The sequence below is a fragment of the Psittacula echo genome (genome assembly GCF_963264785.1).
Source record: "Psittacula echo genome assembly, chromosome: 2".
In the NCBI taxonomy this organism is placed as follows: domain Eukaryota; kingdom Metazoa; phylum Chordata; class Aves; order Psittaciformes; family Psittacidae; genus Psittacula; species Psittacula echo.
In genome coordinates, this window is record NC_137737.1 from 116,986,186 (window position 1) to 117,010,715 (window position 24,530).

Consider the following 24,530-nt stretch of genomic DNA (forward strand, 5'->3'; position numbering starts at 1 on the left):
TTTAAAAAGCACCACTTTCTTCCAGCTCTGATTATGTGCCTGCATTTTTTTTTCTCACCAGTTAGAGCCAAACCAGAATACACGTTCAGTTTCAGCTTGGAAAATCTTTATTTGTGCTTAACCTCACTAAACTACACAGACATTTGGTAAATATACTTCCCAAATGTGACTGTCTCTCAGGAAGTTATGTACTCATATTCCTTTTACAGCACTGAACACAAAGAAATGGCAAGAGAAGACATAAAACTGTCAGTCACTGTAAGACGCCATAGGCAGCGCTTGGTGATGGGATGCTGAGACGACTGGGCTTAGGCCCAGTGTGCAGCCACCCTGTTGCAGTTGGCAGCCAGGAGGCCCTGGAAGCTTGAGCCCCTCATGGCTTTATGACTCAGGGAAAAGTCGGGTAAGCAGATGCTTCCTGGGGATGTTGATTAATTTAAAACCTATTTTTGCCTTTGATTTTTAAATGATCAACGATTAATTTGTAATTTCCATGAATGTAAGATCTTGACCCCGTTTGCTTCACTAAAATCTGGCATCCCCTGGGGCTTTGTTGGGATTTTTTTCTCATTTTTTCCACAGGTTTACAGTTTGCCTCCACATAGCCATGCATCCTACTCTGAAATGCTACAATTTAATTTAGAGTGGAATTGACACTGCAGTATGGGCATTAAAAAATCTGAAGTGTTTCATGTTGTTTCCTAGGAAACCTTAGAAAGGCTGGAGTCATCAAACTGTAACACAGCCTACAGAAAAACATGCTATTTTGGATCTAGACAGGGGATCTATCTGGGATCTAGCCTAAGCCTTGGATCACCTCTTGCCTGGAAGATTCATAAAAATCCAGCTGACCCGGTAGACAGACTCTGAAATACTTAACGAGTTCTTCCTCATCTATCTCATCCCAGTTGAGGGGCTGGGATGTTTGTGACTTTTAAAAGTTCACTAAGGAAATGACTTAAACCAAAAACTTTTCTCTGCGTTTGAATTTGACATTGTTGGTATCTGGCTTTATACACTAGAAAGCTTTTAAAGGTGTAACTTAATGCTCCATAAGAGGAAATGAATCCATAAACCCATATTAGAATGAAGGACAAGCACAGTCAATCAATATAAACGAGTTCTCCAAACTTCAGTAATTTAAGCCTCCTTATCTTTTCACTCACTTGTATAAAATACATTTTGTTTCTTTGCAAGAGAAGCTCTTTCTACACATGCATTGAGAGACATCCATGCGATCCACAGCACCACTGACAAACAAATGCTCTTTCTTTGTTGGACTTCACTAAAAAAAATCCAATTTTATTGTTACTAGGAATTTTGTATTTTTCATGAATTTTCATGCAACAAAAATCCATAAAGTATAAAATTTCTTAATGTTCCCTGAGCAGCAGCAAATTTGATCTTGAACACAAACACAATCAGTATATCAGATGAAACAAGACTCAAACTACTATTTAAGCCTATGAGAACACAGGCATAGAATCATAGAATCATAGAATGGTTTGGGTTGTAAGGGACCTTAAAGATCATTCAGTTCCAAGCCCCCTGCCATGGGCAGGGACACCTTCCACTAGACCAGGTTGCTCAAAACCCCATCCAACCTGGCCTTGAACACTGCCAGGGATGGGGCACCCACAACTTTGTGCTTGTAGATGTAGATGAAAAAAAACCAGTTTTTCAAAAATTGTATAGACAATTAATTTGACTTCCAAAAGCATGATACATAGAAATTTTTAGCAGACCTGAATATTATGCTTTTGTTGAGAAGTTCTGCATCTATTATTCTTTCCCCACAGAAACATTATTTTAAAAAACAATCAGAGCTGTATTTTAATTCCCAATATATAGGGTGGTTTTCCAACCCATTTCCTTTATCTCCATGTCATTTTAGTGCTTCTTGTGAAGAACATTGAAAACACATAAACGAAATCTATTAATTTGGTCACTTTCTTGGGATTCTATAGAAGTAAGTTCCTTCCAGGTGTAAGCACCTTGCAAGGAGTTTATGTACAGGAAAAAATAATGCAGTCTTGCCAAGCAGAGCAGACGAGTCTTCCGTGGTCCACCTATTTCTCTGTGGTTTAGCTCCAACACAGATTGTTTAACTGGATAGTACAATAACATACTTTTCAAATATAATCAAAGAAACACACTTTGATTATACATGATAGAATTAATTTGTCAGCCTGGCAATTTCAAAAGAAAGACTGTAAATATTTGGAAGGATGAGAACACAGTACTTTTAACTCTGTTCTGAACATAACAATCAAAGGCAGCATGGGATTTGGACGATGCTGTTTCTGGCTCTCCTCTCTTTGTAAAATCCATTTTAATTAGTGGCAGTTTTATAAAGGGAATGTGAGACGGATATTGGCCACGGGGTGCCTTGCAGCAAATACAAACTGTAAACTTAGACACATGTAATTAGGGTTTTAATAATAAAAATGAAGTCATATAGTGCCTTCTATCAAAATGTGCTTCATAAATTCTGAGATACAATTATTTTGTTCTACAAAGGTTGTTTATTATTCTTAACTCTGTTTAACAGCAGCATTGTCAGCCTAAGTGAACTTCTCAAGAATATACAAAAGCAAGAAAAAATTACGTATCTATCTCTTTTCTGCCAGTGTTTCCACTTGCATCAGAAGAAAAACATTTTAAAAGGTCATCAGCCTTTTTTCCTCTTCAGTAGCAATGGAAGAGGTCCCTTCCAAGCAGCTTCAATTCCAAGTCCCTACATCTTAGCACTGACATTACCCTTTTTACCCGTAAATTTATCAGCTTGCTTGTGGTTTTGGGAGTTAAAACTCTTAATGGCTTAACAGCAAACATTATTCATAAAGTGTCTTATGTTCAGACATTACTTCCTTAGATATCTAGCCAGTGTTTATATCCCAGTGCTTTATTTCCTTGTGGCATTAAACAGCGCCAGTCTTTTGAGGTTTACTCCTGACTGAACTTGGCTATCATGGAGGATGCAGAGGTGAAACACAGGCTGGAGAACTCCTGCAACACACAGTTCAGCCACAGCTCTCCACATCAGTACCAGAGAAATCAGGGCTGCTAACTCCACCAGTGCTCAGGACAAAGGAATAGGTGACCTTGGCCCTGTCACCCCTCATTGTTTCCAGCCTCCCCCAGCTCCGCAGGAAACCATGGGGGGCACAGCTCGGTGGGGGCAGGGTAAAGGGATGCAGTGCCAGCAATGGCACTTCCCAACAGGAAAACCCTGTGGGCCTCAGTAGGGCCAGTTGGTGGGTGCATGCAGTGACCATTAATACCTCCTCTGAAACTGCTGCACTCTGAGGAATCATAGAATCAGCTAGGTTGGAAAAGACCTTTAAGATAATCAAGTCCAATTGCTACCCCAGGACTGCCAAATCCACCAAATCATGTCACCGAGGGCCTCATCTACATGGTTTTTGAGCTTTTCCAAGCACAGTGATTCCACCACTTCCTTGGGCAGCCTGTTCCAATACCTGATCACCCTCTCTGTGAAGAATTTTTTCCCTAATATCCAAACTAAACCTTCCTGGCACAGCTTGAGGCCATTTCCTCTTATCCTATCACCTGTTACTTAGGGAAAAAGACCTACTCCCACTTCTCTCCATCCTCCTTTCATGTAATTGTATAGAGCAACAAGGTGCCCCCTGCTCTTCTCCAGATTAAACAACCTCAGCTGTTTCTCATCACACTTGTGCTCCAGATCCTTCACCAGCTTTGTTGCCGTTCTCCAGATATCCTCTAGCACCTCAGTGTCTCTCTTGTAGTGAGGGGCCTAGAACTGCACACAGTATTTGAGGTGCAGCCTCACTTAGGGCCGACTAGAGGGGAATGATCACTACGCTATTTCTCATGCAGGCCACGATGCCGTTGGCCTTTTTGGCTGCCTGGGCGCAAGCTGGCTCATATTCAGCCGGCCGTCAACCAGCACCCCTGGTGCTGGGCGAGGGTGTGGCACCCCGGCCTGCGCCTCGGCACTCCGGAGGAAGGGAGGCATGGAGGGAAAGATGTGGAAGGACGAGAACTGCCAAAGCGCCACATCCACCGACTGCCCCCAACCCTCACAGATACCACCCCCGCCCCTTCCCGCCAACCAATCGAATGGCCTCAGGCCGCGCGCAGCGCATGTGCACAGCGCCTCCTTCCGGTCTTCAGGAGCTCCTGTGTCTTCCCGGGGAGTAACGTCACCCGCGCTCCGCCTCGCCTGCCCAATCAGGAGCGGCGACTCTCTCGGCGCCAAAGCTGTAAAAGGCGGGGACACAGCCCCTGTCCCGCCTCGCCTGGGGCAGCGCGCTGGGGGTGGGGGGATCCCCTAGGCCCCGCCCCCCGGGTTCCCCCGCCACGTGATCGCGGACGTGGCTGCCTTGTCAGGGGGCGATGCCCAGTAGGAAGGTACCTGCGCGCGCTCGGGAGGGGAGGGGGCTCTGGCGGGCGGCTGTGGTGAGCTAGGACCGCTTCGCGCTGCGCTACCCTCAGGGCCAACCCCTCCTGCAGCCCCGGTGTGAGGGTCGGAGGGCAAGTGTGGCGGAGGAGGAGCAGCCCTGCTGTCCTCTCAGACCCACACCCGAGCCTGCAGCTCGGGCTCGCGCCTCCCTCCCCGCCTGACCCCGGTGTAAAAGATACTCAGCCGGTTCCCCAGGCAGGGGGGTCCCGGCGCCCTGCCCGGGCAGGTGGTAGCAGGGGCCCGCCGAGCGCGGGCTGCCGGGAAGCGGCCCGGCGGCGCCCCTCCCTCGGGCTGCTGGAGCGACATATCTCGCTGCGGGTCGTTCCGAGGCGAGACGGGTGCGCCGGGAAGGGGGGCGGGAAAACGGGCTCTTCGCCGCCTGTGTGGTGTTGCCGGTTGCGCAACGCTGAGGTTTTAAAATCATAGAATGGCTTGGATTGGAAAGGACCTTAAGATCATTTATTTCCAACCACCTGCCATGAGCAGGAACACCTCACCAAAAAAACCATGTCACCCAAGGCTCTGTCCAACTTGGCCTTGAACACCGCCAGGGGTGGAGCACTTACCACTTGTTTGGGCAACCTGTTCCAGAGCCTTTTCTTCATCCTTGCACAGTAGAAGCACAGCTGTGCCGAGGGGAAAGTGTAATTCAGCCTCTTTATTAGGTTGCAGTCAGGGAAAACAGCAGGGAAAGTAAACCTGTAAGAGGAAGCCTTGTCAAAATTGTTAGGTTTAATATTGTTTTGAGCAGCTTAGCTTCTCTGGGCATGAGTGGGAGTAGGGGGAGAAGGCCCTGTGCTGCTTTTTGCAGTCTCGTTATCGTGGTAGTTTGTGTTTGATGGAGCCTGCAGGATGGTCATTAGGATGCTATCTCTGATTTGCAGTGCTTATTCTAATATTAAGGTGCTGCTGAAAGACAACTGTGGTTGTTTGCTATATAAATACAGAGTCCAAATGACAGATCTGGACTCTAAAGCATTTCATTTCCCATTTAGTATATGGATAAAATTCTGAATATTCTACACCATTTTTTAAATAGAACCACATTTTAAAATAATTTTTATAGAAGAAAATGTCAATGTCAAGCCTCAAATAACCTACTACATTAAAATTACTTTTCAATACAGACTCTCTACATATTTTCTTTCAAAAATTTTTATGTTCTTGACTTGTGAAAACCTGCCCACTTCATCTGCCAAGGTTTAATCAATTCATTGTAATGTGATGACAGCTTCTCATAATAGTAGTTTATTTTGCAGACACAGATAATGTTCCTCATTACTTTGTCAATGAAAACTGTACAGGTCAAGTGAAAAGACAGCAGTCCTTTCTACTTGCTGACTATTAGTTAAACAATGTAAAAACCCAAACCAACCTGATACATGGAAAAGAGTATGATACTGGTATTGTATTCTGACTGGTTTGAATAATTTAATCTTGTGAAAGTTTTTCTGAAATAATTCTGTTTTAACCATTTTGATAGAGTGCAAATTTCTCTCTAACTGCTTGGCACCAGTTATAAATACGAAGTATATTTCAATAGTATTCCTATTCTGTGATTTTCTTCTTTTTTTTTCTGCAATGTGAGCATATATTAGTTTATATTCTTGCTTAACTAAGCTTGTATAGGTCATGTTTTCCTGGGGGTTCATTCCATGATTTTTGGAGTAGCCCCAAGAAAGTGATTGCCTGGGGTAAAAAGGGCTGTATTGTAAGTAGTCTTTGAAAAATACAGTCCCAGTCACTATAGGGTACTTCTGGGTAACAAGTATTTGGCATGAGGAACAATAAAGACTGGTTGAGTGGAGATGTTCTAGGTAGGACCACCTATTTAAAACCCCATACATTTAGTAGTCTGTTGCATAATCGTTATGCTCATTAATTGAATTTTCAGTATGTCTCACTTTTCCTTACATCTACACCCATGCAGGCTGACTTACCTTTATCTCACTGGAAATAACTAAAGGAGTAATGAGGGAGAGATTGCTTGTGGTGCCTTTTATGTGGAGGGCTTGATCTCAATTCCACTGACACCAGCAGGAGTAATTTAATTTTTTCTCACTCCTTTATAAGGAACTGCTCCAGAGACAAAACACGATGCTTTTGTGACCAGAGATTTCAGAGATCATATTTTGTCTTCAGATGCTCTGTGCAATTCAGAAGATTCTTTGCCTGACTAGTTTTGTAATAAATCTTGATTTTTATGAGGTATGCCACGTCTACATGCTGTAGCTCTTTTGAGGCTGATTTGATGATTTTTCTTTTCTTGTCTCTAGACCCTTTATGCATAACATTACTAAATTACACAAGGTTTCTTTATGTGCCCCATTTTTAAGCCAGATGAAAAAAATTATGATTAACCTTGTGACTCAAGATTAAGAGAACTCAGTGTTGTTACTGCATTTCTTTGGGAACAGTGTGGCCTTCAGATTATCTTTGTTATAAATATTTATTTCTGAGAAACAGGTTTCTTAAAACATTAGTTTCTCTGTTGCCTTGAAGCAGGCTGGAGAAGATGACTTTCCATTTCTGCGTGCTAGCTGATGCATTCCTGTGGCAGAGGCCCTTGTGCCAGGGGTGTCAGGGAGCAGCAGCCCCGATGGCTCCACAGAGGAAGGGTGACTGTGCCTTCCCTGGCATGGACACTGTCCCACCGTGCCTGAGGGTGAAGAGCCCAACAGAGGCCCCACAGGGTTGCACCCAGCTTGCTTGCAATACTCCCAAGCCCATGGTTGCGCTGGCCTCTCTGCTGCTGTAGTGCATTTGTAACTTGAAATGTGGCGACATGAGCTATATGTGGAAAGTGCAGTTACTGTGTTTCACTTCTAGTCATTGTGCTGTAGTCTTCAGCCACAGGGAACCCTCTGGTGGTGTTAGTGTCCTTGAGAATTTTTTCTTCTGAGTTGTACGTCTTGGAACTTTATATCTACATGTATCTGTAGCTCTTTTCTGTTGTACACAATGTTCAGATCACAGATTTTTTTTAATAAAAAATACATTTCTATGCTTTATATCTGCACATAAACATTACTTTATGCATGTTGAAATTGGTATACAAGCAGCCATACACATGCATGCAGTGTTACTATGACAAGCTCCCCTGCACACCTCCAGTAACTGTGGACTGAAGCTGTAGATCCAATTTCCTGGGTTCACATCAGGTATTTATATGAAGAGATTTAAACTGGCAAAGAGCTTGGGATGAGGGGAGTTGACTTTAGGGTTTGTTTTTCCATTTCTTTTTAAGGTGGAGTAGGATGAGGAAAATGGTGGAAAGGTATCTGCATTAAATGCAGGGAGCTGTAAGTCACTGTAGGTCACTGCTGTCAGTATCAATTGTAAGCCCTTCTCTTGCTCTTCCTTCCAAACGCTGTGTGCCAGAAGTTTGTGGTAGCTGAAGAATGTCTCATGTAGAGGATGTATTTCTTTACTTTCTTGTTCTGGGACTTCAGGAACTGGTTTTGGTTTTTCTTGGTGACTATAGTGACTCTAAATTTCTGTGTGGTGTTTGTGGAAACTCTCATATTTTCCTCTATCTGGGGAGCAGGAGACATGGTGAGAAAAAGAGGTAATTAACCAGAGCTGTCAGCAGTACCAACGGTTCTTCAGGTTGTAATTAGACTGACATGGTGTCAAGCAGCTGCTGGAGTGGTCCCACTGGTCCTTGTATCCTTTCTTCCACTGCTGTGCCAGCTGTAGACAACTAGTGCTTCTTCCCAAAGAAGTTTTCTGCTGGTTTGGTTCCTCGTTGTGTCTGCAGAGTCTGGCAAGTGCTAAGTGCTTGGGAAGAAGGCAAAGAGGGGTCTCCAGTTGTTTGTGGTTTGCAATGAGACCACCTGCACTGAGACATAGCTGTAGTGCTGCTCTGAAAATCTGAGCAGCCCTGCCCTTATCTAGGCTAATGAAGTGCTAATGAGTAACCACTCTTCTGTCCTTAACAGTCATCAACTGTTAAAACTCTCTTTCTTGCCTGTCACAGCCATGATTGTCTAATGCTTTCAAAGGAGTATTCCAGATGTTTAAGATTTGTTCCCAATGCCACTTCACATTGCACTCTTAATGACCTAAATATAAGCGTAACCATCTATACCATCTAAGTGTAAAATCACCTATTTGTTCAACTTTTATTAGTCTGGTGATTTCTCATCTTTTATAAGCATACCCTTTCTATATGCACCCTAACCCTTTTTACTAAGGGAGAGGAAGTTAGCATGTAGCTTTTACCTTGCTGACTCTCATATAGCATTTCTTTCCCACATAGAATCATAGAATAGTTAGGGTTGGAAAGGACCTTAAGATCATCTAGTTCCAACCCCCCTGCCGTGGGCAGGGACACCTCACACTAAACCATGTCACCCAAGGCCTCATCCAACCTGGCCTTGAACACTGCCAAGGATGGAGCATTCACAGCCTCCCTGGGCAACCCATTCCAGTGCCTCACCACCCTCACAGTAAAGAATTTCTTCCTTATATCTAATCTAAACTTCCCCTATTTAAGTTTTAACCCGTTACCCCTTGTCCTATCAGTACAGGCCCTGACAAATAGTCCATCCCCAGCATCCTTGTAGGCCCTTGTAGGCAAGCGCACAGTGCCGGCTCATGTTCATGTTCTCATCGACCAACACCCCTAAGTCCTTCTCTGCCCAACCTGTAGCTGTGCCTGGGATTGCTCCGACCCAGGTGTAGGACCTTGCACTTGGCATGGTTAAACTTCATCAGGTTGGCATCAGCCCACCTCACAAGTGTGTCAAGGTCCCTCTGGATGGCATCCCTTCCCTCTGGCGTATCAACCGAACCACACAGCTTGGTGTCATCGGCAAATTTGCTGAGGGCGCGCTCAATCCCACTGTCCATCTCGACAGTTGTGCTCCACTGGCCATATCTCTGCTGTGGTCTACTGTTTGTCCCCTGACTTTTTCTCTGCTCCATCAGTATGGCACAGCAGAGAGAAATAGAAGAATTCTGTTGGTGAGGGAGTGTCATGATTTAAAGAATAACATGGATGAGAAATTTAATGAAGAGTAATTCTCTAGCTCTATGTTAATTAGGCTTTGTAACAATAGAAATAGATTATTAAGCCTGTTTCATGTAACTCTTTGTGCATGCATTTCTGGGCTCTTTCACTTATTTGCGACTGGTTTTGCTTTTAGTTTGCCATCAAAAGCAGTGTATTGTAAACCCACATGCAAGTCAGAGTGCTGTTGTTGGCACAGATTCTTCAAAACTGGAGTGTGCCATTTAAGAAATAAGCTTAGGTGAACTGTATTTTGTGCTGTGAATTTTTGTCTGCAAGATGTATCTTGCAAAATCTTCTAGAGGCTACGAAAACAGCCAGTGCTGGAAGCCCTGCTTATATGTATAAGGTTAACAAACAAACAAACCCTAAACTAGAGCCATGGCATGGTTTTGAGCCTTGGTGCACCACTGGCTGGCTGTACTGTTAACTGATCCTAACAGAAGTGGTCCATTCTGGGGGACATGAAGGTAAAATAAATGTCTCCAATTGGAGTGAGGCCTTGCTGTGACATGTTGCTGCAAAAACAAAAAATGGGCCTTGATGTGTTTCAGTTGTTAATATTTGCCCTGTCCATGCTTTCTTCTGTGCAGAGACAGCAGTACTTACCAAGAGGATAGCACAATGTACAGGTTCGTGTCTCTGGAGATCAAGGCTTGGACCAGCAGCTTCACTGGGAGGAAGGCAGGGTTTAGATTATCTTTGTATTATAAGGTTAAACTTTCTTGTTTCAAATGCCATAGATTCCTTACTTGACATCGTGTCCTTATTTAAAGTGCTTTCAATTTGTTATTTAATACCACATCAGATTCAAGATTGTACTATGTCTCGTTTGTAGGTCTGTGGGAGTAGTTATGGGGACAGTCTGACTTTGGTGATAATGACCTCTTGTAGTAGCTGCTTTGGGGTGTAAACATCCACAGCAATTTTAGAGAGGATCTTGGCAAGATCAGTTACTGTCAGAGGAAACTGTAAAGCCCATTTGTTTGACTTCACTCACAGTGACAATAGGACTGGCTGACTGGAGGGCGAAGTAAAATGCCTTTGAGAAGTACTTGTTTCATTCTGATGAGTACTTCAAAAGATCTAGAGGAAAAAAATATGCATTGCCAGTTACAAAATGGACAAAAGTTGCCAAAGACTTTTTTTTTTTTTTCTTTGCACATGTTTCTTAGTTTAAAGTATGTGTTAGTCCTGATTGACCACCCTGGCTGAAAATGTATGTGCTGATTAATATAACTTTGGAGTAATTCTTAAATATATGTAAGAAGTATACTCGGTTGAGAGGAAGTATAACAGAAGAAGAAAGATACATTCAGGCAGAGAATATAGTCAACATTTTGTAAGATAAATTTCAGTAGTGTAGTGGGCTAAGATATTTATCATGCTCAAGATTATGTGTGGAAACTGGTGTAGAATCTGAAAGATAACTTTGAATGTGATAACAGGCAATTCTTATCCTCAGCTATTCTCAGCATTAAAATCTGTTGCATGAGTTGCATAGCATGATGCTATGATGTAGATAAGCATTGATGCCAAGCAGCATCCTGTTCCATGACTTACCTAATAATCCAAATGACTCCTGGTGTCCCATATAAGGAGTAGGCAACACTTAATCTACTATTTTTTGGGTAATGGTTATGAAAACAGATGTTATTCTTAGAGCTGAAAGAGTCTGGATTTTGGTTTTGGGTTTGTTTTTTTGTGGGTTTTTTTGTTGGTTGTTTTTAATGGAGAGCTGTATAGGGATATCTGATTTTACCTCCTGCATAACAAAATTAAATCAGTTTAAATGCAAGTTTCAAGGAATTATTTAGTTAAAGTGTGTTTTGCAGAGCTGGTCCTGTTTAGGATAATATTTTCAGCTTCACTGGGCAGTTTGTAGGTACTACAGGTGTAACTTAGGCAACAGAAAGGAATATACTTGCCAAAAATTAAAGTTACCCATGACATTGGTGGTGGTGGTACTAATTTAGTGTTGCATAAAAATAGTTGCAACTATAGAATCATAGAATAGTTAGGGTTGGAAAGGACCTTAAGATCATCTAGTTCCAACCTCCCTGCCATGGGCAGGAACACTTCACAGTAAACCATGTCACCCAAGGCCTCATCCAACCTGGCCTTGAACACTGCCAAGGATGAAGCATTCACAGCCTCCCTAGGCAACCCATTCCAGTGCCTCACCACCCTCACAGTAAAGAATTTCTTCCTTATATCCAATCTAAACTTCCCCTATTTAAGTTTTAACCCGTTACCCCTTGTCCTATCACTACAGGCCCTGATAAATAGTCCATCCCCAGCATCCTTGTAGGCCCCCTTCAGATATACTGGAAGGCTGCTATGAGGTCTCCACGCAGCCTTCTCTTCTCCAGGCTGAACAGCTCCAACTCCCTCAGCCGATCTTCATACGGGAGGTGCTCCAGTCCCCTGATCATCCTCGTGGCTCTCCTGTGGACTTGTTCCAACAGTTCCATGTCCTTTTTATGTTGAGGACACCAGAACTGCACACAGTACTCCAAGTGAGGTCTCATGAGAGCAGAGTAGAGGGGCAGGATCACCTCCTTTGACCTGCTGGTCATGCTCCTTTTGATGCAGCCCAGGATACGGTTGGCTTTCTGGGCTGCGAGCGCACGCTGAAGCCGGCTCATGTTCATTTTCTCATTGACCAACACCCCCAAGTCCTTCTGTGCAGGGCTGCTTTGAATCTCTTCTCTGCCCAACCTGTAGCTGTGCCTGGGATTGCTCCGACCCAGCTGTAGGACCTTGCACTTGGCATGGTTAAACTTCATCAGGTTGGCATCAGCCCAACTTATTCAGGACTTTTTTTCACCCAGCTCATTAAAACTTGAAATTTGTTTGTAAGTATTCAGAAAATACTAAGGGGCAATCTAGATAAGTAAATTTAACTTGAAAAGAATTGCATGTACACAGTGCTTTAACGGGTTTGTTTTTCCCTCATAGAGGAAGCGATTTTGGAAAGTGGAATGCACATCCTTCCCAGATGAGACACCCCTACAGCTGAAAAAGTCAAATGTCAGGACATCAGTGGCTGCTACTTCAGTTTCCAATGCGTGGCTTAGGTGTGGGGATGGTTTTCAGAGCACTTCAGTGCCGGAGGTAAAAGGCTGGCTTAGTGGTGTAAGAAAAAGATGTAAACTGACAGTAAACCCATTTCCATGCACTGCATTACAAGATGTTGCCCTTTTTTGTTTCCCAATGAACAGCATATTTTTACGAATGTCAAAGTAGACAAAAATGGAAACCAAGGTTGCATGAAGGCATTGTCTTAACTCATTGTAGTTTTCTGGACATAGGTTAACTTTTTATATTCTAGATAACACTTATCAATTGGAAAATTTCAATGATACACTAAAGGATACAAAAGTTATTTGATTTTTTGGATGGAGTGCTGCGTTTCCTGCAAAATACAGAACAAAGACTCTAGTTCTCATCTGAAGATTTTTTGCTAGATAGAATCAACTAGGTTGGAAAAGACCGTTAAGATCATCAAGTCCAACTGTTACCCCACTTCAAGTCCACCACTAAACCATGTCACTAAGGGCCTCACCTATGCTGTTTTGTTTTTGAACACTTCCAGGAATGGTTATTCCACCATTTCCCTGGGAAGCCTATTCCAATACCTGACCACCCTTTCAGGGCGGACATTTTCCTTAATATTCAATCTAAACCTCCACTGGTGCAGCTTGAGGCTGTTTCCTCTTGTCACATCACTTGTTTGCAAGAAGAGACCAGCCACCTCCTCTCTCCATCGTCCTTGTAGGTTGTTGTAGAGAGCAATAAGGTCTCCCCTTGAGCCTTCCCCAGACTAAACAACCCCAGTTTTCCTCAGCAATTTTAAAGAGTATGCTTGCAGTAATGAATGCACTGTATAAAATCCTGCTTTTTCATGACCCTGCAGATCTAGGTGCAGATGCTGTTTTGGATCATATATCAAATTATACTTAATTTTTGTGTGTGTATTGGTCTCATTGGTCATGAACAGAGATGGTCGTTCAGCCAGCATTAAGAAGTGCTTTGTGCTGAAAATCATCTTCAGTCAAGGTGCTTTTCCATTTCTTCCTCTGGTACTGAGCAGTCAGTACTGCACTGCTTGTGGGATTTAATAAAATCAGAGACAGGGCCAGTGAGTGCTTCTTTCTGTAACCCTTGATCAGGGCACCTGCTTTATCAAGCGTGCTCTTCCTGCCCAGTTTTGACATTTTAATGCTGAAAATACTGGCTCTAGTTCTTCACAAGGTCAGATGTGATTCCTGTCATAGTCATGAGAAGTTTATATTTTCCAAAACAATGAAAATTCAGATTTTATGATACTGTTCTCATGCATTATTACTTCATTTGTTATATTGCAGTCTAGTAGAAGATAGAAAAACTCACTTGAAATTGTGCTACTAAGTTGTGGTGGGTGAATAGCAAGAGTTTTGAGTGTATTGCTACATGTTAAAATTGTCTTTAATGTCTTGGTGATTAAATCTGTGTCTTTTTAATATAGTCCCTGAGACCTACTGATAAGAAATCCAGGATTAAGAAGCATCTTGGAGCACTGTTAACATCTGCTGAATGTGCAGCAGGTATGTTATGACTATTTCATATTGGTGCTGTTTAGCCCTTTATCAAGATAGAAGTTGGCTCAAAATACTGTTTGCTTTCTTCTCTGTTATTGTAATCAGAAGCTAATTTTGGTAAGAGACACAGTTGTGATGCTATTGTGATTGGGCTCCTCTGTTCACCTGAAGTGCCAGAAATATATCCTGCAAAGCTGCAGGCAGTTCAGCTGTTGCTGTTGAGCAGGTGAAAGAAGCATTGTTAATGCTGTATACTGTACGTGTTGTAGCAGGGACAAGATATTTAAATTCTTCACATTTTCTAGAGGAGAATGAAAAACAGCCCTTAGCTGTCTAGTCAGTGGGTGAAATTATTCTTTCTTCTGCTAGAGGCAGACAAGCAGGCATGAGAGAAAAACAGATACTTTGTAAGTAGGAGCAACAACAGACAGAAAATCAGAATTTTGCCAACCTCCTGCTTTCATTGTCTTCTATAGGCACCCAAGTCGGTTAATATTGTGATTAAAAAAAAAAAAAAGAACTCTAGGCATAATAAAGAGAAGGACTTATTAATTTCCTCCAGTTTTTCCCTTTTTGAGGACAAGAAGGAAAGAGGGAGCAGTGGCTTCTTCATCCTTATTTCTGCTTGCTCCAGCACCTCTGCTGCTTCTGTTGGAGTTAAGTAGGTGACCTTGGTCACCTTTTGGGGTTCAATATTGTACTTCTCTAGATTTCTGAAAAGAATCTTTGTGTGTTGCAGAAGAAGTTGTGGTTGTGTTTCTCTCTTCTGGACCCTCCTGGCGAATTCAAAATCTCCAATAATTGTCTAATTTTCCATTTACCTTAAAAGCTTTAGTAGTGGTAGAAAGTGCAAAGTTCTGCCTTCCTATGATTGCTAATTATGTATGGTCCATGCATCAATCCTTTTCTCCTTGTTATTTAAAATAATAAAGATATTTTGAATTCAAATGTCTCACTCCAAAATGCAACTTTTATTTGTTACTCCTGAGAAGATTAAATTCTTTTTCTCTCAGGACAAAACCAGAGAGCAGTCTCTGCTGACGGAGTACTTTCAGTCTTTTGTTGTTCTTTGTATAAAGTAGGAGAAATCCCAAACTCAGAGTTCTAAGGACAGTCTTTATTTAATCAACTTATCATTTTAAAAGGACACATGTGGGAGCCTTAGGACTGTTTGTAGAAGAGTGTCAGACACTGTATGTCTTCACTGTGGTGAAGGACAAAATGGTAGCCTCATTGTATGAAATGAAGTGTGAGCATTTATTGTGGAGAACCAAAATAAAAATAATGCATAGATGTGTAAGAAGTATGTGTGAGTTAATGCTTTTTGCTGTCTGCCTGGTGACAGATTTGATACATCTTTTCCAGTTCAAAACCAGTGTAACTGAAGAATTTAAATTTAACAAAATTACATTTCTGTATCAATCTAACAGTTTGCAATTCTTTTTAATAGGATCTGCTGCTGCTGAAAGCTCTAAGGAAGCTGAGGGCATAACATGGACCTCTAGTGGCAGTGATTTTTCAGATGATGGAAATAAAATATTGGTTCCAAGGTTGCAGAGGAAAAAAATTCATGCTTCCAAAATAGAGGATTTGCCTAGCAGTCCTGAGGACAGAAGCAGTGAAGGTAAGTTCAAATGCAAGCAGATCTGTCATGTGCTGAAATGAAATGACTCTGATGTCATTCTGATGAAACATGATCTGATCCTAATTTGGTTAAATCAGTTAGAGGTTTTTTCTGTCAATTTTAAATATAGAATAAGCTCTTAGTATAAATTATGTACAAAAAATTTTGGACCTTGGAATAAAGGAGTGTAGTTGGGCAGGTTAGACAGCATCAAATAAAGCATGTCAGTTCATTTCAATATATTACAGTTTATTTGTACTGTTTCCATTTCTGTTCTGTGGTACAGGTACTGTGCCACAACCTGTTTTACAAACCTGGTTTGCTGGGCAGACAACCATGAATTTTATTCTTAGGACTTCCATTCTAATTCATGGAGCACTGGATGACAGCAGGGACAGAAATTGATTAAAAAGTGCAGCTGGAGACTGAAAAAATCTTTACTTGTGTGCTGTTATTTAAGCATTAATTAGGATAATGTATAATTTGCATTAGAACTGCAAGGAGGTATTTTCAATGTGAAAAATAAATCAGGTTAGTTTTGTAATACTTAAGCTAGATCTGAAGTATTATAATTAGACTTCACATCCTGGAAGTCTGGCAAAGTGTTCAAACACCACTGTGAGTTGAGCAAATGAATTGACTGATTTACTTCTTGTCTGATGTGTTGAGACTTCAAGTAAGCATGCTCCCTAGGTTTAAAACAAAAATTCTTAATCTTCCTCTTTCATATTTTTGTCATTGATACAACATTGTTGTTGACCTGTCTATTGGTCATCTTTTGTAATTCCTAGTAATTTTCTTTCCTTCTTTTGGAAATGGAAGGACTACAGTTTTCTAGACTGCAATCTAATGCTCACCAGGAATCTTTCTAACCTGCCATTAATAGCATTCTATTGGACTTGTCTCCTGCAAGTATATCCTGCAGGTTTTAATCTTTAATTCTCTCCATCACACAGATGTGTTTTTACTCTTGTAAGATAGCAAAACTTGTTTCCTTGTGTAGATGAAGAAACCCTGATGCATTATGTATCTGCCTGAAGGTACTGAGGAAATAAAATAATTTCCTGGTTTTCTCCTAAAACCTAGAATATATAAGCAGTGGGGAGTAAATGAACTGTAATTTCCATGCTTTTCCAAGTAACCATCTTATACACTATGTACATGTTTACAGTATTGTACACATGTATCTGTGTGTGTGTGCATGTGGAGGTACAGTTGTAAGTATGGCAACAATATCTGAGAAAGCCTTTTTAGAAGTGACATGCCCTTTTCACATGAAGTTCACCTACAGAGACAATGCTAGGACGTGAGCATGACAAGATAAAACTGATTGCCTTATATTTTATTAAGGAGTTCATAGGCCTGCCACAAGTTGCATGCTGCTTGCCACACAGCTTCCACAGAGACCTCTGTGTTCTGCCTGGTCACCCATGGTCTGTGTTTAAAATTTCTGATGAAGTTTTCTCGTAGTTAGAGAGGGAAATGCATTCATGTGTGTGGAAAAAGCAGGCAACACCAGAGCTGTTTATTTCTCTGAGTGACTTCAGAGTCTGGAAGTTCCATGAAGAAACTAGTGACTTAAGACTATAGTAGCACTGCCAAGTCCAGAAGGTACTGCCACAGCTCCATAGGTCTGTACAGATGCGTGGAGCGTTCTGCAGGTGCTTCCTTTCTCTGCTGCCTCTCCCCTACACACAACTCTTCTGGTGTTAGAAATGTGCCATTTACAGAAGCAAAAAAGCAACCCCCAAAAAGCTTTCATCTGTTCTCCTCCAAACATGCTCATTTATACAAAATGAGTTCCTCTCAGTACCTTGTGGCGCTTGCACCTGAAGGGTGGCGAGGCTGCTACAGCAGCTCAGGCTTCCACTGCCTTCAGGAGCTCCTCAGAGGTATGAGGTTATTTGAAAATACTGTGTCTTTCCTTGTGCCTGTTTCTGTTGAATTATCCTAAACAGCCCTCTCCCTGATGTGCTTAGAGGCTTGATTTGCAGACGTGTGTATTTAGCCGTGGTGTTTTAGGAAGTGACCATTTCAACTAGCTTTTTCATTTCTGTGAGGAGGTTACCACTAATAGCAGATGTTAACTTACACTAAATTTTCAGCTATTCCAGATCACTGTCTGAGGTGTTTGCTTACAGCAGTTAATTTCTGAACAGGTGCACTTGTAAATCAGATGCAGCTGGGCAAAAAAAAAAACCCCAAAACAAAGCACTTAACCCTAGGAAAACTAGTAACCACTAAACTAAAAATCCTCTTCCTACCTCAGCAGTTTGCCATCAGTGCTTTGAAATCTTATTTGTATGAAATTTTTGTATCTTTTTCATGGAAGATTGTCTGCTTCTACAATTTAGATTTTATGAGAGACAGGATTACAAAATAGTTAAAGATCAGTTGAACATATGCAAAAAAAATAACATTGCCTTTGTTTTCTCAAGTTTGGGATAACTGTAGTGTTACTCTGACCTCATGGTTATGAATAATACATGGTGATTAAGAAAAACTCTTTATACAAATATTGTATTTCAGATGACTTGGAGTTCATTGACTGGGAGCAGGATAGTGATTCCACCAATAGGTGTGATGGATCAGAAAAAGACAACAGCTCACTGGAGATATCAGACTCTGACTCCTGCACAAATCTTAATTCTTTGCCTGTCAAAGAAGAGAATGTTGGGAATGATGTGCTTTGTAAGGTAAGAAACTGTTTCAAGAAAAAAAAAAATCTTCTACTATAATTATGGAGAATATTAATATTTGATTGCATTTAATTTGGAGGAAAGTGAGGATTTTGCTTACCTTATCTTTCCAGAAGGAATTCTGTACACAAGAATCTTGCCAGCTAAGATTTAGTAGCATTTTATTATTATTACATATGTTACATATATGGAGAAAATATTATTTTATTTATAAAGAAGGCATGCTGTGTCAACCATAGAAGAAATAGCAGAAGTTTTTATCCTTATTTAGTATCTAACAGTGAAATGACTTGTATTAAAAGACCCCAGACTTGACAGTATGCTAGGCACAGTGACATTTAACCTCTGGCGCTGGAAGCTGGCTGCATCCTCCAGTGCCTGCCATGCTCTCCAGTATGCGAGGCAAGGCCCAGCCGGCTGGGGCTGGCATCCGCGGTCAGGGTGCAGGGACTGGGTTTGCCTGGCCTGGGGGAGGCCGAGCAGGGCCAGTGTCCTTCTCGGAGGAGCCCAGCGAGAGGGCTTGCGGCAGCGGGAACGAGCTGGACGAGGCGGTGGCGGAGGGCCGGGAGGAAGCCGGCGGCATTGCCCGGCCAGCCGTGGCGCCGGTGAGGACTCGCTCAGCCGCCTGCCTGCGTGCCGGACCGGGCCGCCGCGAGCCCGCTCTGTCGGGCGGCGCTGCCGGTAGGGCCCCGGTAGAGGGCGCCGCAGGCCTGGGCAGAGCCTCCCGGGTCTCGGCCCCGGGCGCGTCCCCGCCTGCCGGTCTGGCCGCCGCCTCCTGCGGGCGGGCCCCTGCGGCGGCTGCTTTGCCCCGGCACGCAGGCTGGAGGTGTGCCACCGCCTGCGGATGAGGGAGGGAAACGGGTCGGGCTCCTGCCGGCGGCAGAGATGGGCACGGGGAGGGCTGCTACCGAAGTGCATTGAAGATTCACTAAACCGCGTTTAAATTTAGGTGTAGATTCTCTATTAAGATCACTGTGAGAGGGTGTGGATGGAGTATGATGGTGAGTCCTGCTCGTAGAAGAGGAGCAGTTTCCAGTTTCCTAGTGAATCAGCCCCATTACAGGGTCCAGCTGCCCTTCTGGGGACGCTGCCTTTTTGTGGCCAGGGTGTCAAAAGAGCGGGTCTGGCCATAGAGCATGGCAGCATGCCAGCTGCTGTGGTGGGTGACACATATGGCCAAGCTTTCGGCTTGCCCACATGTGTCAGTAGCAGTTCAGCATCTGCAGCTCAGAGTTCAGCAAGGGTTAGTCAGGTATTTTTCAGGTTCATGAAGATGTGATTTTAAATAGCGCAAGTGCTGGGCAGCAGCATCAGAGGAGATCACATAAGGAGGTCTGCATAAACCTGGGAAAACAGAACTGGGGTTTATGCAAGCAGTAAAAGTTGTTCTGCTTTTGTTATACCAGCATGACTTACCCTGATATAGATGGAGAGTTGGATAAATGTTATGAGACATGTTCATATTAGTAAATGGTGCTCATGAGAGAACTTTTTCAGACGCAACCATACTGCAATAAAAAGGTTTTAACCCTAACCAGAAGCTGTGATACTGCAAAAGATGTGGGTACACTGGGAATCTGAGGATGCCTCTGCAGATTTCCCTTTCTCTCTTCCCAGTTGGAGTGCCATGCTGTGGGAATTTCTGTGGGTGGTCAGCCTCACCAGTAAACTTTCTTCTGGGAATCTGGCATATGCAGGGGGGTAAATCCCCAGCGATCACTGTGCCTGTTGTAGTCTTTGTTTTGCTTTTCTTGGGATATGCTGGTTTCCTGCAAAAATATTGCAGCCAGGCCATTGGAGAACTTTCCAAGACAGAATAGAAAAGCAGTGTTCACTCTAGGAGGTCATTTGCTGTATGAGTATTCTTTAAAAAGGCCTGTTAATTTTGTGGCCTAGTTCATGGTGGGGGAAGGAAAAAAAGCCAAATGTTGATATATCATCATTTTTGTGGTATTTACTGAATCTCTGCAACCTAATGGAGTGTGTGGGTAATCAAAAGACCATGAAGTTTATTCTACCCCACTTCAAAATATGCCAAATACCAAGAGGTTTTGGAGGTTTAGGATTGCTGCCAAAATTTCTTTATGGTAGTATTTGCCCATGGTAGGAGTGGACTAGGTTTCTAATGGGAAATGTCAAAAGATTAATAACTTTACGGCTTTTTTTCCCCTCGTATATACCAACAGATCTATTTTGAAATTTATTTCTATTCAGTTATAATTAACTACGTAGAAGCACTTTGTGTATTGTTTTCGTATGAAGATAAAACTCTTGCTTATCTGTAGAGTGCAAAGCTACAGCCCTGTTTTACTTTATGTTCCAAGTTCCTGTGCTGTGTCTTCCCTATCAGCTAGCCACCTCTGACATGTAAAGCTGCTTGACAGAGGACAATGAGGAAGGCGGGTTGAAGCTGGCCTTGTGGGAAGCAGCTGTTAACTAATTTTTGGGTTTGGTTCAGTTCAGAAGTTTTGAAGAAAACATCCAAGATATGACATGGCCGTGCTTTGCTTTCTTTTGAATATCTTTAGGGATGGGAGAGTTATTTTTTTAATTGTTAACTTTCCTTTGACCTATAACTGGTTAAATTTTTGCTTAAGATGGTGCAGGACAACGACCTGTGAAGGCCTGATCCCAGATGGTTTTATTCTGAGAATTCCTGTGCTTTCAGTTGCCTGTGGTGGATGCCTACTTGACCTTTTTCTTGGAGGCTGTGGTGCTAAAATAACAATTAAACATTAATGTTATCTTTTTCAGCATATTTCTTTTCCAGAAGAGCACTATTTAATCACCTCAGAATTGACCTAACATTTTTATGCATTGGAAATGACTGCTTTTTGCCACACTTGTGCAGAGATTTTGTCTCATGAGCTTGGAGTTCCATATTTTATAAGAATTCTTAATCTCTGAGTTATTTTCAACTTCTACATATTTTAATGCTAGGGATTAAATGAAATCTAGTGCTCTTGTAGGTCAATTCATGTCTTCTGCCATACTGCCTCCTAAACTGGTTACTTTCTCTGGCCCTGTACACTAAGCTTGGCATCATCTCATCATACTCAGATCCTTTCTTATGAGACTTAAGGGACTAACTTAGTCACTTATAGTGGGCCAGTGGTTTTATGGAGTATATAATTTTGGTATCTTACTTTGGTCTTTTTTTACTGTGTGTTAAATCTACCTGCCAGTTGCTAGTGAGTAGCCAGATATGCCTCCCTTATAGGCAAGGCAAGTAACATTTATCCCTGACTGCTGTGAGTAGAATTTTTCACCCTTTATATTGCTGATGTGTAGGAATTAGATAGTCTTCTGCACTTGCAGCATTAATAAAGCTTAACTGGTTATAGCAAACCCTCTTTATTGCAGGGCACATTACTAAGCTTATCTGCTGATCTTAACTTCTAATTTGGCTGAAAATTCATCAAAAAACCCCACATGGTTAAGAGTTTGTTTCATTTAAATACATAGAGAATACCAATATCCCCAAAGAATTTTGCTGAATGGTGATAGGGCAATTCTCTTTTTCAGTTGTTTGTTTTATGTGTTTTTAAAGTGTGAAAAGGATCACTGCTGTGTTCTCAGCTCTATTGTGCTTCAGTATGTGTGCCCTGACAGCAGGCATTCTGATGTGATGTTGAGTCTTGTGCAAAAAAATTTGTGTAATGTTGTGCAAAAGGTTAATTTTGGGATTTTCCCTGAGTGAAGAACACATTTGAGAAGTCCTTCATGCACATTGAATGTATGTAGGTGTATGTCTTTTACTTGAGGCCTTCTTATTTGTCTAAATAAAGTTCACTTAGTTGCTTCGTTCATGGATTTAATATTATCTTAACTTTGCTTTTTTAAAAAAACAAACTCTTCCCTTCTGTGGCATTACATTGGGGGGGATTCAACATAATGAAATTCTGAAGAGATCACTTAAAAGATGAGTAGGCCAATATTTTCTGGGCTTGCTTTTATGTCCTTGCTCTCTTGATCCATTATAATGGTAATGATGACTATCATTGGCTCAGTAATTAGAATTGAGTCTGGAACTATTATTGTGTAACAGAATTTAAAAGAGGTTATCTTAAGGTAGGAAATCATTATTATGGCAAATGGTATTTGTGTCATCCTGTCAGACTGATGCCTTAACACTGATAAAGGGTGGTGATATGACCATGTTATTGCAAGCACTTATTTTTTTCAGTCCATTACCAAAGGAAACAGAATATATACAAGAACCCCCACAAGCTTACTGTTACTCTAAATATGTACTTCATGGAGTAATTCAGGTTGGACGGGACTTAAAAATGTCTCCAGTTCAACCTGCAGAAAGCAAGCTCAGGTGCAAGGTCAGACAAGGTTGCTTAGGGCTTTATCCAGTTGGATCTTGGAGTAGTGTTAAGGATGCAGACAGCATAACCAGTCTGGGCAGCATCCTTCTTCCTTCCCTGCCTCTTTCCTGCCTGTCTCCCAAAAACTAGAACCTTACTTTTCTGGGTAGATTCGGTCTCTTCTAGCAGGACTCTTCAGGTGGGCTTTTGAGGTGAGACCTATTAATCAAAATATTGCAGGTCAGTAGTGGTACAGAAACAGATGCCTTTTGTGTTCATATCAGCAAGGTGGAATGATTTATACCTGAACTGCTAGACAAAACAGAACTTGTGCACCAGCTGCTTTCTGCTGCATCCCATCTGCAGGGATGTCCCTGCATCTTCTGATCCAGAAATGGAGCTTTGAAGCTTTTTCCTAAGTCACAGACAATAGTTTCCCTCTCAACTTTGTTTCCATGATCTGCTCAGATTATTGGAATAGGAAACAGCATGTTTCTGGGTGAGCTGTGGCTATCTGCATTATAACTAGCTTCTTGTAAGCCTCCAGTTAAACAATGACCCCATTAATTTTAAATCGGGATTGAAGATCCTAATTCAGTTAATACCTAACTGGCTCAGATGTTCGTTTTGCTTTGATGGTTCAGAGTACCTTGGGGAAAACTTTTCTTTATAATTCTGAGAGATGGGAATTTAAATCTCAGTGTAGCTGAACTGGCTTATTATTTTCAGGAATGATGCGGTCAGTCATACGAGTCCTTTGACACTCAAGTGTCTTTTTGATGGTGTAGAAGTCTTGAAAGTCCATGGTGCCCATTTTGAAGGAAGTTTCATTGGCTGTTTTCATACTTACAGGTGCTTGCATGTATGTGTGTGTTTGTGCATGCTTTCGTAGGTGATCCAGAGTGTCCCTGAGGTAGCTGTACTTCTGTGTGCTTATCTAGTGAAATTCCTGGATGTGTTATTAAATAAGTATAGCAGAAACTCCTGTGTACCACATTCTGGGTGTACAAAATCTGATGAATTGCAGGAACTATTACAGTGACATAAACAGACTGTAGACCTTGCTGCCTTGTGCTGTCATTTCCAGACTGTATTTTTATGTTTGAAGTACTGGGCTGTTTGTGCATGCTAATCCAGCCCCTCTGCTTTGTTTAACTTAAGGCTTCAGCTGAGCCCTGTATTAATTCATGCACAGCTCTGGAGAGCAACAACTGTAAGTGCAGCTGACAGCATTGCTATCTCGGTGTCCATGTATCAAATGCGCCCCTCTCTGCTGTCTTCCCTCATCTCCTCCCTTCTTTTGTGGTGTTTTAAACAAGATTCAAAGGGCCTGTGTTAGTTTCCCTGTGTCTGCATGCTGCAGGAGACATCTGTGTTTCCTCAGGTCTGGCACCTCTCAGTAAAGTGGCAGTCTTCATAGCACTGCAGAGGGTCTTCAGGTGTACTAAGGAGAAGCAAGGTGGTATATGTTTGCCTTGTCAGGGCCCTGATCTCCATCTCAAGAGGTGAAGCAGTGAAAGAGGATCTCATCTGTCTCCTGCTGGTAGCCTGCCTGGTGCTACAGCAGAAGAGGCTACAGGAAAGAGTAGAGCATGCACTGCTGGGAGTGCAGTGCTTGTCTCTGAAGGGAGAGAAGGGATAAAGCTAGAGGAGTAAAGAACATTGATAGAAAGTTGAAGGCTTTTGTCATAATTGCTTCCCCACCCCTGATGAGGTGCTCTATTGCTTGCCATTATTGATAATTTGCTAATAATTTTGTGCTCTGCAAAGAGCCAGGAGGACAGTGAAAAAGCTGCTGGGTTTTGATTTGTCTGAAGTAGTCTTCCAAACTGTTTCAGGACTCCTCA

General features: G+C 42.2%; 1 protein-coding gene across 1 annotated transcript in view; it reads left to right on the forward strand.

Annotated features, from left to right (window-relative positions):
- Positions 1–4,383: 4,383 nt before the first annotated feature.
- The window catches only part of SPIDR (scaffold protein involved in DNA repair), a gene marked incomplete at both ends in the record, with an annotated part of 203,492 nt that continues 183,345 nt past the window's right edge, over positions 4,384–24,530 (forward strand). Inside the window, 5 exons of the mRNA XM_080639494.1 lie at positions 4,384–4,398; positions 12,426–12,581; positions 13,975–14,053; positions 15,498–15,671; positions 18,201–18,367. Coding sequence (XP_080495620.1) covers positions 4,384–4,398; positions 12,426–12,581; positions 13,975–14,053; positions 15,498–15,671; positions 18,201–18,367 — 591 coding nt within the window. The remainder of the gene's footprint in view (positions 4,399–12,425; positions 12,582–13,974; positions 14,054–15,497; positions 15,672–18,200; positions 18,368–24,530) is intronic.